Raw genomic sequence first — 14,134 nt, 5'->3', positions numbered from 1 at the left:
ATCCCAGAGAGGGTACTTACAGATCCCAGTCTCGCTGAGGACATTGAGAGGATCTGGCATGATAGTCAGTGCTCTGACCAGGATGCAGCGGGCCAGTGTGCCCAGGGACTCATCGATCTTAGCTCTTTTCTACACGCTGTAGCTTTGACACCACTGGGAGAGATTCGCGAGCGGGAGCAACGGCTGAGACGCAGCCTTGCTTCGCTACAGCGCCTTCTGGAGCAGCAGCCTGCATGTGAGTGGGTGGCGTCCCAGCTGAGCCAGGCACGCCAGGAGGTTAGAGAGGTAGAGGAGCAGAGACATGAGTTTTACTATCGTCGTCAGGCCTCTCAGTGGACGCAGCTTGGTGATAGAGTGACTGGAGAGTTTTTTGAGATCACTGGACCCCGTCATGCGCGAGCAGGAGTCCGCCAGGTTTGGTAGACCGGATGGATCGGTAGCTACTGAGCTCGGGGAGATCAGAGCCATTGCCACTGCATTTTATAGTGACCTGCTTTCAGCGGAGCCAGCCACTGAGGATCGAGATGTTTGCAGACAGACTGTGTGGGCCCATGTGCAGAGGAGGGTCACAGACCATATGCGTACAGTTCTAGGTGCGCCTCTGTCAGAGATTGAGCTTGCCGAGGCCTTGAGGGTCCTGCCGCGACATAGTTGCCCAGAGGAGGACGGACTGACGCCGGCCTTTTTTATGCGCTATTGGGACCTTTTGGGGCCAGGCCTCCGCAGGGGCTTTCAACATGTTTTGGACACTGGGGTGATGCCGCAGAGCTTTTCAGAGGGCTTGATCTATCTTATCCCCAAGGGGGAGGGAGTATCAGATGATATTCGGCATTGGAGGCCTATTACGATCCTCAATACTGTCTACAAGGTCTTAGCAAAGGCCTTCAGTTTGAGGATCCAGCCCTTCCTGGGGGAGTTGATTCATGCTACTCAGACAGGATTTGTCAAGGAGCGCAGTATCCTTGACAACATCTTTACTTTCTGGGAGACGACGGCCCGAGCTAGATTTCTTGGCGAGGACTTGGTCGTGATGCTTCTCGATTTTGAGAAGGCATACGATAGAGTTGATTGGGGCTTCTTAGAGGGCACTATGCTTCGCCTGGGCTTTGAGCCAGGATGGATCAGAGGGGTGGCAGCTCTGTATTCCACAGCTCGCAGCCAGGTGCTGATTGCAGGAGGACGGGGGCCGAGTTTTGAGCTGACCAGATCAGTCCGTCAGGGGTGTCCTCTCGCCCCTTTGTTCGAAGAAGTCTTCAAGAAAGAATTCCTCAAGAAAGAGGATGACTATGATGTTGTTGCCCGGTTTGCTACTTTGACCATGACCTCGCAGATTTTGGGTTTCTTTGTAGTCGGTTTACCCGACTCATATCGTTTATAGGTTAAAAACAACAAATGCAAAACTTTGGACGAGGCCATTCATTCCGCTCGCATCTATGATGATACAATGGTCTCTTCCAAGTCTAAATCCGTTACCGAGCAGGGGAACAAGCACAAAAGGAAGTTCTCCGCAAGCACCGATGGCGAGCACGACAGAAGGAAAGTCTTCGGACCAACCTTCGAAGAATTCTACTTCGACCCCAATAAAGAAAAAACGTCTCCTTAAGGCTTTGAAGCTCAAGAAGGAGGAACGTTGCTTCATCTGCGAAGAAAAAAGACATATGCGTAACGAGTGCCTGAAGCAAAAGAGTGCAAAGACCAATGTAGGACCCAAGCTAAAGACAGCTAATCAGTTGTCTTTGACAGGTACGTCAGTTACTGTACTTTCTCGTCCTAGTTCATGTTCTGATTGTCTGTGCTATTTTATACACCTAGAGCATGTAGACTTGTTATTAGGGATTGAGTGGTTTAAGACTCTTCAAGTCCAGATAGACTGGTCTAGTCATATTTTTTTTTTGAACATAGGAACATCGAATATAGTATCTTAGGTGATTGTATACATCCCTCTCAAGGACCTCTTGTACATATAGTTGATTTTGGTAATATAATGGATCCTTCTTTGTATATTGCTTTTCATTGTGTCTTGATTCCACTTTCTTCATTTCTCATACCTACTATGGATGTCAATGAATTAAGTGTGTTTGAAAGCAAAGAATTAAAGAAGATACTTGATTTGTTTCAAGATGTATTTCCTAAGGAACTGCCATCAGGCTTACCACCCGAAAGGGCAGTAGATCATCGTATTGACCTGGTCCCTGGTGCTCACCCTGTTAGTATTTCACCTCACAAGATGAGCCATGCTGAGGAAGATGAGTTGGCCAAACAACTCGAAGATTATTTGAGGATGGGCCAGATCCATCCAAGTAAATCACCTTGGGATGCACCTGTGTTGCTTAGGAGAAAGAAGGACAACACCTGGAAAATGTGTAGAGATTACAAGAAATTGAACAAGCTGACAATTAAGAACCGTTATCCTCTCCCTAGATCAGATGACTTAATTGACCGGTTAGCGGGAGCAAAATATTTCACAAAGATAGATTTACGTACTGGCTATCACCAGATACGTATTCATGAAAGGCATGTTGAAAGAACTGCCTTTCGGACTAGGTATGGCCATTACGAGTTTCTCGTATTACCTTTTGGGTTAACCAATGCTTTAGCCACTTTCCCCAGCAACTGATAAACGATCTTTTTTGTGAACATTTGGAAAAATTTGTAGTTGTGTTCCTGGATGATATTTTGATATATAGTCGTACTCTTGAGGATCACGTTAGACACCTCACGATTGTCTTAACTATTTTAAGACAGAATCAACTATATGCTAAATTAAGTAAATGTGAATTTTTCATGACAGACATCATTTACTTAGGACACAAGATCACTAGAGATGGATTGAGCATTGACTATGACCGAGTTCAGAAGGTTCTGGCCTAGCCTATACCGCAGACAGTGAAACAACTTCGTTCTTTTCTCGATTTTGTTGTTTTTCTTCGGAAATCTATGTGGAAGTACTCTCAGCTCACACTATTGATGACCGACTTGTTGAAAGGTTGTGGACGTAAGTCGAAGCAGCCTATCACTTGGAGTAACGATCTGTATATGGCCTTCAGACCTTTGAAAGATAAAGTCAAGGAAGCACCTATCTTAGCATTACCCGATCCTAGTCGACCTTATGTTCTTGAAACTGATGCCAGTGACTATGCAATCGGGGCTGCTCTAAAGCAGCTTTATGCTGTGATTCAAGCTCTCAAGGTTTGGAGACATTATTTATATGGCTCCTAGTTTGTGGTGGTATTGAGTGATCATCAGTCAATCAAGTATGTGTGTGATGCAGATGATTTGAGAGGAAGGAAAGCTCGATGGATTGAATTAATGCAAGATTTTGATTTTGAGATTCGTTTATCGAAAGGGGTCCATGAATACTGTCGCAGATGTGCTTAGTGGGATTAGAGAGGTGAATACTTTGTCGTTCACCGAGATTTCTATTGACTTATTTGAGTCATTGAGAGGGCTTTGCAGGACTGATAGTTATTTTGGTCCATTTTGGCAGAAGATCCAGGACGGAAGCTCATTGATTGACCAAGACTCAATGACTGAGCAGCCTACCATTTAGGCTGCAGGAGGTCAGTGGATGATTCAGAATGGTTTACTATTCTGTAATGACAAAATTTGTGTACCACATATCCCGAACATTAGGTCCAAGATTCTTAAGGAGTGTCACGATGCCCCTTCTGCTAGACACCCTGGGGTACACAGGACATTATCGTTAGTGAAACACACTTTTTACTGGCCAAAGATGAAAGGGTATGTAGACGGATAGGTGGATCTCCAAAATGATCCCCTAGATACTGTGGCCCATTTCGTATTACACGATGAATTGGTTCAGTCGCCTTCTCATGTGAAAGTTCATCCTCATGTCAGTAGACTTAAGGAAGTACTAGGTGGAATAGACCAGTTAGTTACTCCTCAAGAAATCATAGATGTCGAGGGCATGGCATTTATTCCACAGAATCTGAGAAGATTCTTGGATTTCGTGAAAGAAGATTAATACGCTTATCATGGAATACAAGATCAAGTGGAAGGATCGTGTTGAGGAGGACGCTACATGGGAGACATTGACTACCCTTTAGAGAGATTACCCTGGCTTTTTAGTGAGCTCAAGAGTGAGCTCTTAGAGGAAGGGGAGTATATCATGTGCACAATGTGTATCTACCGTGTGCTACACGCACACAAGACTAGCTTCAAGGTTTGGGGAATCTTGGAGCTAGGCAGGCTGATTGGCGAGCTGAGTTAGGGATAGACTAACGGGCGGGCACCCAAGTATGGACGGGCGGGCATCCAAGTGTGGACGCCCGGTGACCGGCCAAGAGCCTATAAAAGGGTGGCCAAGGTTAGTCATTAGTTCATAGAGTCTCGCGTGTCTTTGTGAGAGCTCTATGGTCAGGAGCTTGGATATAGTGCAGACGTGCACCTGCTTTATGCAGCCGAGGCCGACAGCAGTCTTGAGGCCCGCGAGGCTAGCTTCGTGGTGGTATGTGACGTCATGAGGTAGAGATTGGTCGGTACATCCATCTAGTTAGCTCAGCTTGTGGCTCGGTAGGGACAACCAAGAATTGTGTGTTTGCCCACGGCTGTCAAGGTTGGGAGGTGAGTCAGGCCTGCACCCTCTTCACGTTTGCTTGGTTTTGTTTGCAGGTTTCGAGTCTTGTACAAGGAGCGTTCTACGAGGTGATCCTATGGGGATTTGACATGCCATCACTGTGAATCGCTATAGTGGAATTGTCGCCAATGAAAATGTGACTTGACTTCCGTTTAAGATCCTGTAAAAACTCTCGGGAAGGAGTCATGTGCTTGGAAGCACCACTGTTGCTCTCGAGTATCCTTGGCGATGAAACCAACTGCCTTCCTGCTCGAAGAAGATGGAGCATCTGTGTCCAAAATCTCCAAGTGCACAAAGGCAGGAGTCTCTGTAGCTGAAGTTGAAGAATTAGCACTCTTTGCAGTACTCCGCTTAGGACATTTTGTCCAATAGTAGCCTTTCTCGCTACAATCGTTACAGGTCCGCTCGATCTTCAATTTATTACGGTCTGAGTCGGGCTTCTTCTCAGAACACTTCCTTTGCCCTTATTGTTGTTGTTGTTATGGCCTTTCGACCGTTGGCCAGTCAAGGCCTCAGAACCTCGGCCTTGTGGAGGATTTGTAAAACGCTCTTCCTGGTCCGAGACCATAGGTACAAGCTCCTCTCATGTGATGGTGCTGAGCCTGCCCCACTAGTGATCAAAGAGGAGTAAAATGTTGAGTATTGAGAGGGAAAATGAGACAACAAAGTGATGGCCATGTCCTTTGAAGATATCTCCTTCCCAGCTTGAAGAACCTTTTGTTGAAGAGCCTGCAACTTGTTGATGTACTCCTCCATCGTCGAAGACTTTGCATGATTCAGCACCCGCATCTGCACTTCTAAGGAGATCCGCTTCATGGGTGATACCCCACGGGCATTGACATGATCCCACAACTGTGCCTGAGCCTCCCGTTCTTTCCTAGTAGAGGGCAAAAGCTCCCCGTCCAACTCCGGCCATGGAACACCAACCACAATGAAATCAGCCAAGTCATAAGACTCCAAGACAGACTCCATCATTACCTTTCATATCCCGTAGTTGTTCTCGTCCAACTGTTGATCCACCGGGAATGTGGGGAGAGTAGGGATCTTCATGTGCTTCTTAGCCATCTCAAGCAAGTCTACCATCTCAAGGGTTCACAAGGTCTTGTGAAGGGAGAGTGGGTGGGAAAAAAAATGAAGAAGAGGCTGCAAATAGTATGCAAGGTGGCTGTCCAACGGTGATGGCCAAGTCCCGAACAGCCCAAGCAATCTCCAATCAGCACCACAAATTAATAAACCCTCAAGCTCCCACTGTCTCTAAGCTTCAAGCCACTTGGGGCTCTGATACCATGTTAGAATGCATAGCGGAAATGAAAGACAACTGCTGTAGAGAGCAAAACACAGAATAGAGAGAGAGAGAGAAGCTGTATAAACTCTGCTATATACATTAGATCCGATACAATGATACGAAAGGTGTGGGGGCAAGGCCATCTATATATATGGCCCTAGGCTGCTGGTTGGCCAGCCAAAACAGGCCGACAGCAGCCCCAACTGCTCATGACTAGAAAAAACACCAGTCGGCCAGGTCATTACACAGTCGGCCAGACCAGAAAATAGGCGGCCAGCATACTACTGCCCCACAACCACAAAAAAGAGGGGAAAATACAAGGAAAAATGGAGAGACACCTAAAGGGCGGGCACACCCACAACAGAGGCCCTAGTGTGTAGTGTACAGACAGGAGATGACTGCTAACAGTTTTCTCACCACTTCTATCCATTCTTTCTCTACTTCTTGCTTAACCACTGCGGCCCACCCTTTCTCCATCTCCTTCTTTGTGGCTACTAAACCTTCATGCAGTTTGTTTTTTAGGTTTTCAACCTCCAAGGCAAGGGAGGGATTATTCTTCTTTCATTTGTGCTTTGCATACATGTAGCTCCTCCTTGAGGTCTTCAACCTGTGCCTTCCACTTTTCCACTTCGGTTGCATGGGCTTCCTTGAGCTCTTTAATTTCCCTATCTTGTGTATCTTCCTGGCATATTAGGATGTCCCTTATAACTTTCAGCCCATGTTTTGCCCATCCGCCTAAGGGGTGCTTCTTTGGCTTTTCCAAATTCCCCAAGGGTCTATGAGACCATGAGTGATACAATGATACCGTGGGTATACTGAGCCATGGAAAAAGTAATTAAAAGAAAATGAAAAATAACTATCACCAATATGTGTGTGATATCAACATATAACCCTATGTATGAGGTAAACTAGCCATGATGAACTAATGGTAATGCCTGCCTTTGCCAATACCGATCTGATGGCCAAGAGAATATCGGGCCTCTATAATGTGAGAAAGAAAGAAAGAAACTTTTATTAACGTCTTCAAAAGACCACTAGGGTCTATGAGACAAAAAAGGTGTTACAAAGTATCCAAGTGTTACATTGATCCTGGTAAAACAAAAAAATAAAACACTGGAAAAAGACTACTAGCTACAAATACAAGTAACATCCTTAGGAATACAATAGCAAGTTGACCCAAGGTCCAAGGAACATCGAGCTAGGGTGGCTGGTGGAGAGGTCTCATCATCATCCTCAGGAACTCTGCAAAGGGCATCAATGTCCACATGTCCTGTGTGGGCATCTCTGTATCGCTGGAGCATCTCCTAGACTTGGAGCTGATGGGCAGAGTGCCTATGCGGCCCAATAGGTCTTAGGCGCCTAACTCGCTGCGTCTGAACCATGGTAACCCTGAGGAAATGGAGAGGCTCTTGTGTGCACTGTCTGACTCATCTGAGAGGTGGGCGGTTCTGGGTGGGTTCCTCTCTCAGGCAGTGGCGAGAGGCTTCTTGGATGTGGGAGAAAAAGCTCATGATCCGAGGCTGTGAGGAACATAGTGCTCCTTAGTCTCCACCTCAAGGGAACAAAGTGTGCATATGCGGTCCACTCTATCAATATCCTCAGCTCTCCCCTTCTCCACTCTCAGCCTGTGTAAAGAGGCCTGGATCTGCCCAATAGCTATCCTCACGGCATGTGACATATGTCGGAATAGGTACCCAGGTTTCTGAAGCCATCAGTTGTGAGCCGTAGGAAAACCTCTCTGTAGAGTTGCATCTTGGTCCCAAGATGCTTGGGTGCGTGCCATGTGATATGGGTAACCTCCTGACGTGTGAGAGGCAGAAGGGGGGCATCCAAGCTATAGTTGAAGGGTGGATGGTGGTCAATATGGAAACCATGTATTTTGAACCATCTCGACACCCTAGCATACCATGAAGTGGGCTGACCATCTGTTGCGAGTCTCCGTGATGATTCAAGTTCTAAGCGTGGGATTCTATCATGGCCCAGGGTATAGATCCGCTGTATATATGTCACTGTCTGGAAGAGAGCCTCCACTACCAAGGGGAAAGCTCCAAACTCTGCTATGACAACCTGGTGTGGCACTTATGGTTTGCTTCTGATCATCCTCGAGTACATCATGACCTGCAGCCTCTCCACCTCATCCGCCCAAGATCTGGTCCCCACAATGCTGCTCCATACATAGCTGCCGATGTCACCAGAGTGACAAAGAGCCACCCTTTCGTTCTGGGCTCCTAGAAATGGGCCTGAAAACTCTCTCTAGGCGGGCTAGGGCTGCATATCCCCTTGTGAGGCGGGCCGAGGCAGCTGGTTTCATGCTGAAAATGGGTCCCGTGAATGATAAACATACGAGTCCACAATCTCCACTGTGTCACCCCCATAAACAAAACTCCTGGCACTTCTCATAGCTTTCACTCTGGGCCTGGATGTGTTAAAAACCATAACCTTGGTCTTCCCAGATTCACTGTGAGATCCCGTTGCTCACAAAAGGCCTGCAAAGCCTCTCGATGGCACTGCAATCCAGCCACCGAATCTGAAATCAGCACCATTTCGTCGGCAGATAAGAGGAGAGTATCACTGTACCATATAATGTGGCTCCCAGCCCCCCTAATCTGTCTATAATATCACTGAAGTCATCAGTGTACAATCCAAATAGAGTGGGTTAGAGAGGCCACCCCTGTTTCACCCCGATAGTGCTTGTCACCATGTCGGACAGCCTTCCTAGTACTGTCACTCTCCCTGTTACTAAAGTGTCATGACTCCCCAAATCATCTCCTTTGGCAAGCGGAGCTCTTGGAGCCTGTGAAAGTGGTGGGCCCTTGGTATAGTGTCGAACGCCTTGCGGAAATCCACAAAGCAACAGTAAATCTTGCGCCCCCCCTACTTGGGCCTCCTCAATAATAGCCCTTAGAGTGAAGATGTGATCAAGTCTAGAGTATGTTCTCCGAAAACCAGCCTGTCCCTTGGCTCTATACCCTTGTCTCTCTGCCAATAAGCTAATCTCTGCCTCCAGTACCGCCCCATAGAGCTTGGCGAGGGTGTGACCGATCATGATGTGCGGTAATTGTTAGGGTCAAACGGGTCCGGGGCCTTGTGGATTGGGATAATGGTGTTGGTGGTCCAAGAGTGTGGGAAGCCTTGGCAAAGGGCTAGGTTAAAGAGATAAGGCAAGGAAAGGGGCAAGGCATGGGAGATGTACTCAGCTAGGAGGTCTTCATGGTCCATGGCTTTGGTTACGTTTTGGATGGTGAACAAGGTGGCTGAGGTAGGGCAAGGAACATGAGATAGATTTGGTAGAGTGGTGTTGGGAATTTGGTATAGGCTTTGAGCATGCCTATGCCAAACAGTTGGGTCTTTGATGGGAGGAGGTTGGCGCTCAAGAAGTTTCTTCCAAGCCTCCTCACTATCCTTGCTAAGAAGCAAGCGATAGAACTCATCCTCTCATTGGATGAGAAAAGCCCTCCTCTTCCCTCAAGTGAAGCATTGGAACCTCCTCTGCGCTTGACGGGGGGTGATGTGGCCCAATGCTGTGTTGGAGGCGGCTCTTTCGTACTGCCCAGCATTCCTCTTCATACCAGCGATGGTGTGGAGGGGGCTTTGAGGAAGAATGATGGCTGGTGGGAAAAGAGTTACTGGCAGCATCATGTAGAAGGTCAGAAAGCTTAGTAATAATAGAGAGGGGGGCTGAGAGATCAATAGTTGAGAGGTATGAATCAAGGTTGGATTGGTAGACTCCATCAAGGGCATGATCAAAGTGTACCTTGGTGAATGATGAACCGGGGGTAAGGGCTGGCTGCTTGGGGACAGAAATGGCTATGGAGAAGGTGAGGAATGCATGATCGGCAAGAAGGGGTGGCGGGGAGAGATGGAAACTATGAATGTAACGTGTCAAGGCCTGGGCGCCCATGAGATAATCCACCGTACTGGAACCTCCTTTATAGGTAAAGCTTGAACCACATGCAGTGTGCCTGCTGGTCTTTGCGAGCCACTGAAATGATGCTGCGGAGGTGTGGCTTAAAGAGGACAGCCACCCCTTCCGAACCTTGAACTCCTCCACATGTTTGTCTCCCCACAGTAAGTGGACTCCCACACATATCCGGAGATCTCCGGTAGCCCCCTCTCAGGACGCTGGTGAGCCTCAGTGTAGAAGACCATGTCCCTTCCTGTGTAAGTGTCTGAGAAACCTCCTGGGTTAGCGTGCCATTGCAATCCCATACAGCCATATGTATGCCATGTATGGTCCCACCAGACCCCACCTCCCTATTTGGGCCATGAGTCTAAGATGATGGAGCAGCCTCTCCATATTGCCCATTTGCCCGCCTTGCAAGCTTCTAGAATGGCTGGCATGGCTTCCCTTCTTTGTTCGAGTTGAAGTGGTGTGAGATCATCCCCAAGGATCACTCGGGGTGTAATAACTTTGAGCTTCCCCCAGTGTTTAAGGAAGTCATTCTTGGTTTGCATGTCCTTGGAACTTCAAGAGAAGAGGCTGCTCCTTGTTGGGGTCCTTAACGACCAGCCATGCATCAATGACAGCATGTCACACAAACTAGCTCCATCCTCTTTGGGAGAGGATCCTTTCTTCAATCCGGTGACTCACACATTGAAGGCTTTGGCCTGCCTCTTCTTCTCCTCTTCTAAGGTGTCAATCATGGCTTTGGTGTTGTCCATGGGTTTATGCTTTTGTACCACCTCTACCCATGAAGAGGCTTCTTCTAGCCTCTCTTGAATTGCAGCACTTGCTCGGTTTATCTCTGACTTGGTGGCAGCCACTTCTTCTTTTGTGGCTGCTACCTCTTGTGTGGCATTCTCCATGGCATGCTTGGCTGTTTGTAGCTCTGTGTGGTGTTCATTGGCTGCCTTGAGCCCGGTAAGCTCGTTCTTTAGCTCCTTGGAGAGAGAGAGAGAGAGAGAGAGAGAGAACAAAAAAACAAAGGGTCTATGAAACCAAAAGTGTTACAATGTGTCCATGAAGTGACAAAATCATGGGAAAAAAGCATGATAAAAAATAACCCCAATTAGAGCTGACTCGCTGAGAGAAGAAACAACAGCCCTGTAAATGCCACTGCTACAATGCTACAATGATACAATGTGAGGGGATCCAAGTGGGTTCTTGACATCTATGACTGCATAGAGGCTCTCCACATTCACTGCCTGTGGAGGGGCAATCCTGTATCTCTGGAGGATCTCTCGGATTTGAAGCTGTGGGGTGATATAGGGTTTTTGGTAAATTAATATAATCTAACAAATCAGTGAAGATAGTAATTATTTCAATGTTTGTTCTGACAGCTTTGTTAAACTGGGGTCTAGCCCTTAGAGATCGATCTTGGTTGCGTCCAATGGGCAGTAATGAAAGAATCAAACTTATGGAGCAAGCAAGGCGGACATTGGAAGACGCACTTCAAGCATATCCGAATTACATCGAGGCCAAATTGGCAGTGGCTGCCTGCATCGAGGAACTAGAGCAGCTACAAAACTATGATAAAACTGGTGGAAAACCTCAAAAAAGTGGAAAGTCAGAAGACTGGTGGGGTTGGAATTGAGGTGGCAAGCCTTTACAACATGAAGCCCAGAAAGGAGTTTGGATTTGCAAGCCTCCTTAATCTGATATTCTGCCTCCTGATGAGGTACCCATCATACCTTTCCAATTGCATGTATATGGAATACTCCAAGTCAATACATCCATGGAAGGCCTGGCTTTTGGTTATGTTACTTGTCACATAGCTTCAGCTGATATGTAAACATCAAATCTATCTATCAGATAAATCAAAAGAGACGTTTACCAAACCTAGCACCAATGCACCGTACTGCTTGGCTAGATTTGCTGCCCGGTTCAGGACTTCAGTTCAGCATAGGTTCTGCTCTAAAAGGCATGATAGAAATGACCAAAAAATGGTTGAATCAAACCTTCCCGTTCCCACCATATGTACTAACTCCTCTCCTGCATTTGTGGGGTAAAATTATTGTTAATGCATCTTACCTAACTGAGAGCATTCATAAAATATGTCATCACCATCTGCTAGCTTCATTTCTTCCTCTGGTTTACACATTGTTCTAGTGTATCGCTAAAGACATTCGTCTCCAAATCAATCTCAGATTGCATTGTGTTTGAAAGCCTTGAATTTGATTGAACTCCAAACAAATCATGCAACTCATTTGTTGTTCTTTTGATTATCTATATTTATCATATATGGTGAAGCAGGACCAAATTTTCTGCAAGTACATTTGTAACATCTCCACGAGTCAAACACTGGTAGAGATTGAGTACTATTGCAAAAGCCTGCAGTGGGGCATCATGGTTAGGTAAAGGTAGATTTGTTGGGTACAGCATGGCGTAACTATTAGAAGCCACAAGAACGGAGGTTTGGATTTGTTGTTATTGGATATGGGTTATTTAAAGGGAATCGGATGCAGGTTATGCATGGTGCTTGGAAACAACCTTTATAATACATGTGTGTTTATCGATGAGTTTAAGATTACTACTAGCTTTGGGCAGGTTCGAGATTACTTAACACTTACTATCTTTGGGAAGTATTACATCAAAACAATCAGTGTTTCTCTTTGTACTTCTTAACTCTTGCACAATTAGTACCTTATTACATCTTGCAGAGGATAAGACATTGAATTCAATATTGAACTAAGACACACTAAGATACAAGTATATAATGTCATGCTTTACCAAAGCATACAACCTAAATGCACCAATGTTTCCTTCTTCACATGTGAGAAGCATAGCTATCTTTCCTGCATAGCCATCTTTCCTTTGTTAAACGACAAGAAAAAGAGTCATTAGAAACTTACAGATCTTTCATCACAGCTTGGACGAAACGGCCAGATGGCCACCATGCTTTACAATATATGAGACCATTTGACTCCTTTTGTGAGGCAAGGGATGTTTTGAAGGTCCATGAAGTATTTGGCTTTGGTTGTTGCGGGTGTAGATCACGTGCTCTTCGTCATTGGGACAAGGGATTGCAAAAATGTAACACATGGCACAAAATGCACAGACTAATTAAGCAATTTTGTCAGTTATAGAGCAAATCAACAACAATAACTATGCCCTTATACAAACTCATATAGTGTGACCCAAATCATTAAAAGGAATGCCTACATAAAGATATATAGACTTGTATACTCCATTTTGAAAATGTTTTAAAGAGAGATCCTTGTATTAGTTAAAAAGAGATTTGCCTAGAAAGAAGAGTACACAAACTGCTACAGCATTGAAGAAACACAACATAGAGGGGCTCTTCCTCCATGTCTGGCTGCTCTCGGAGGAAAAGGCAAGGCTACATCGCTAATACAGAGGTAGAAAGCCACACTAGGCCTTAGAAGGCCGCTCTGGGAGGAGAAGGCAAGGCTACATTGCTAATACAAAGGTAGAAAGCAAGGCTACATTGCTAATCTAATACAAAGGTAGAAAGCCACGCTAGGACCTAGAAAGGCTACATTGCTAATCTAATACAAAGGTAGAAAGCCACACTAGGACCTAGAAAGACACACTAGGTGCCTACTCTGAGTGTTTACACCTGCGGCCTAGTCGCCATGGATGGTGGGGGAAAGGACCCCTATGGCATTTCTAGGATCAACAAAGGTCGTCTCATGTGTCACCTAGTGAACCTCAACGGGGGCCACTACTTGAGGTTGGGTCGTCGGAGCAGGCCCTGGGAGCTGGAGCATCTATCTCAGCTGAGCCCTCAACGACCGTGTCTGTCTTGGGGGGCCTGACTGCCCTGGCCCTGGCCTTGGTCATGCGGCGGGAAAGGAGGTCGATGGCGAGGTAAGGGTGGCGGTGGGGTGTGAGCAACATATTTGAGCATCTTCAAATTGAAGTAGTAGGGAGCATGCCACTTAATCAAATGTTTGATAATTTATGGGTCCATTCTATTTTCTTGTTGAAGGGAAGATGTAAAGTTTATAGGTCCCATGCCTTGATCACGAGCCAAAAATGGATGTAATAAACATTTGTGATTATGTTTGTAGGGAGTAGAAATGTGCTCTTGTGATAATCAATAATGAGCAAGCATATAAATCCATGGCTTCCACTTGCTATATCCTATTTCTCCTACTTGGTGTATAAGCGTGTCCCATTGTCCATCAAGGTGATCAAGTTCCGATGAAGGTCACGATTGGGAACACCTGGAGTATCATGGATCCATCACCAAGGTATAGGGTTGAAATTGTGGTGAATGACACTCTATGTTTGAAAGGGAGCATAGTCCTTGTATCTTTTCTTGTAATTATGGTGATGGGGACACTCT

General features: G+C 46.1%; 1 protein-coding gene across 2 annotated transcripts in view; it reads left to right on the top strand.

Annotated features, from left to right (window-relative positions):
• LOC147627182 (uncharacterized) overlaps positions 1-11,987 on the top strand; it is an 84,217-nt gene extending 72,230 nt beyond the window's left edge. The window contains exon 3 of one of the 2 annotated variants that reach the window (XM_086815807.1): positions 11,163-11,987. In XM_086815807.1, coding sequence (XP_086671933.1) covers positions 11,163-11,416 — 254 coding nt within the window. In that variant the 3' untranslated portion in view covers positions 11,417-11,987. The remainder of the gene's footprint in view (positions 1-11,162) is intronic. The other variant, XM_086815808.1, reaches the window with a different exon arrangement.
• The last annotated feature ends 2,147 nt before the right edge of the window (positions 11,988-14,134 follow it).

This window comes from Cibotium barometz, chromosome 21, assembly GCF_041138505.1.
Source record: "Cibotium barometz isolate CiBa-2024 chromosome 21, ASM4113850v1, whole genome shotgun sequence".
Lineage (NCBI taxonomy): Eukaryota > Viridiplantae > Streptophyta > Polypodiopsida > Cyatheales > Cibotiaceae > Cibotium > Cibotium barometz.
The sequence above is the reverse complement of the archived record's forward strand: the minus strand, read 5'-3'. Positions and strand labels throughout refer to the sequence as shown.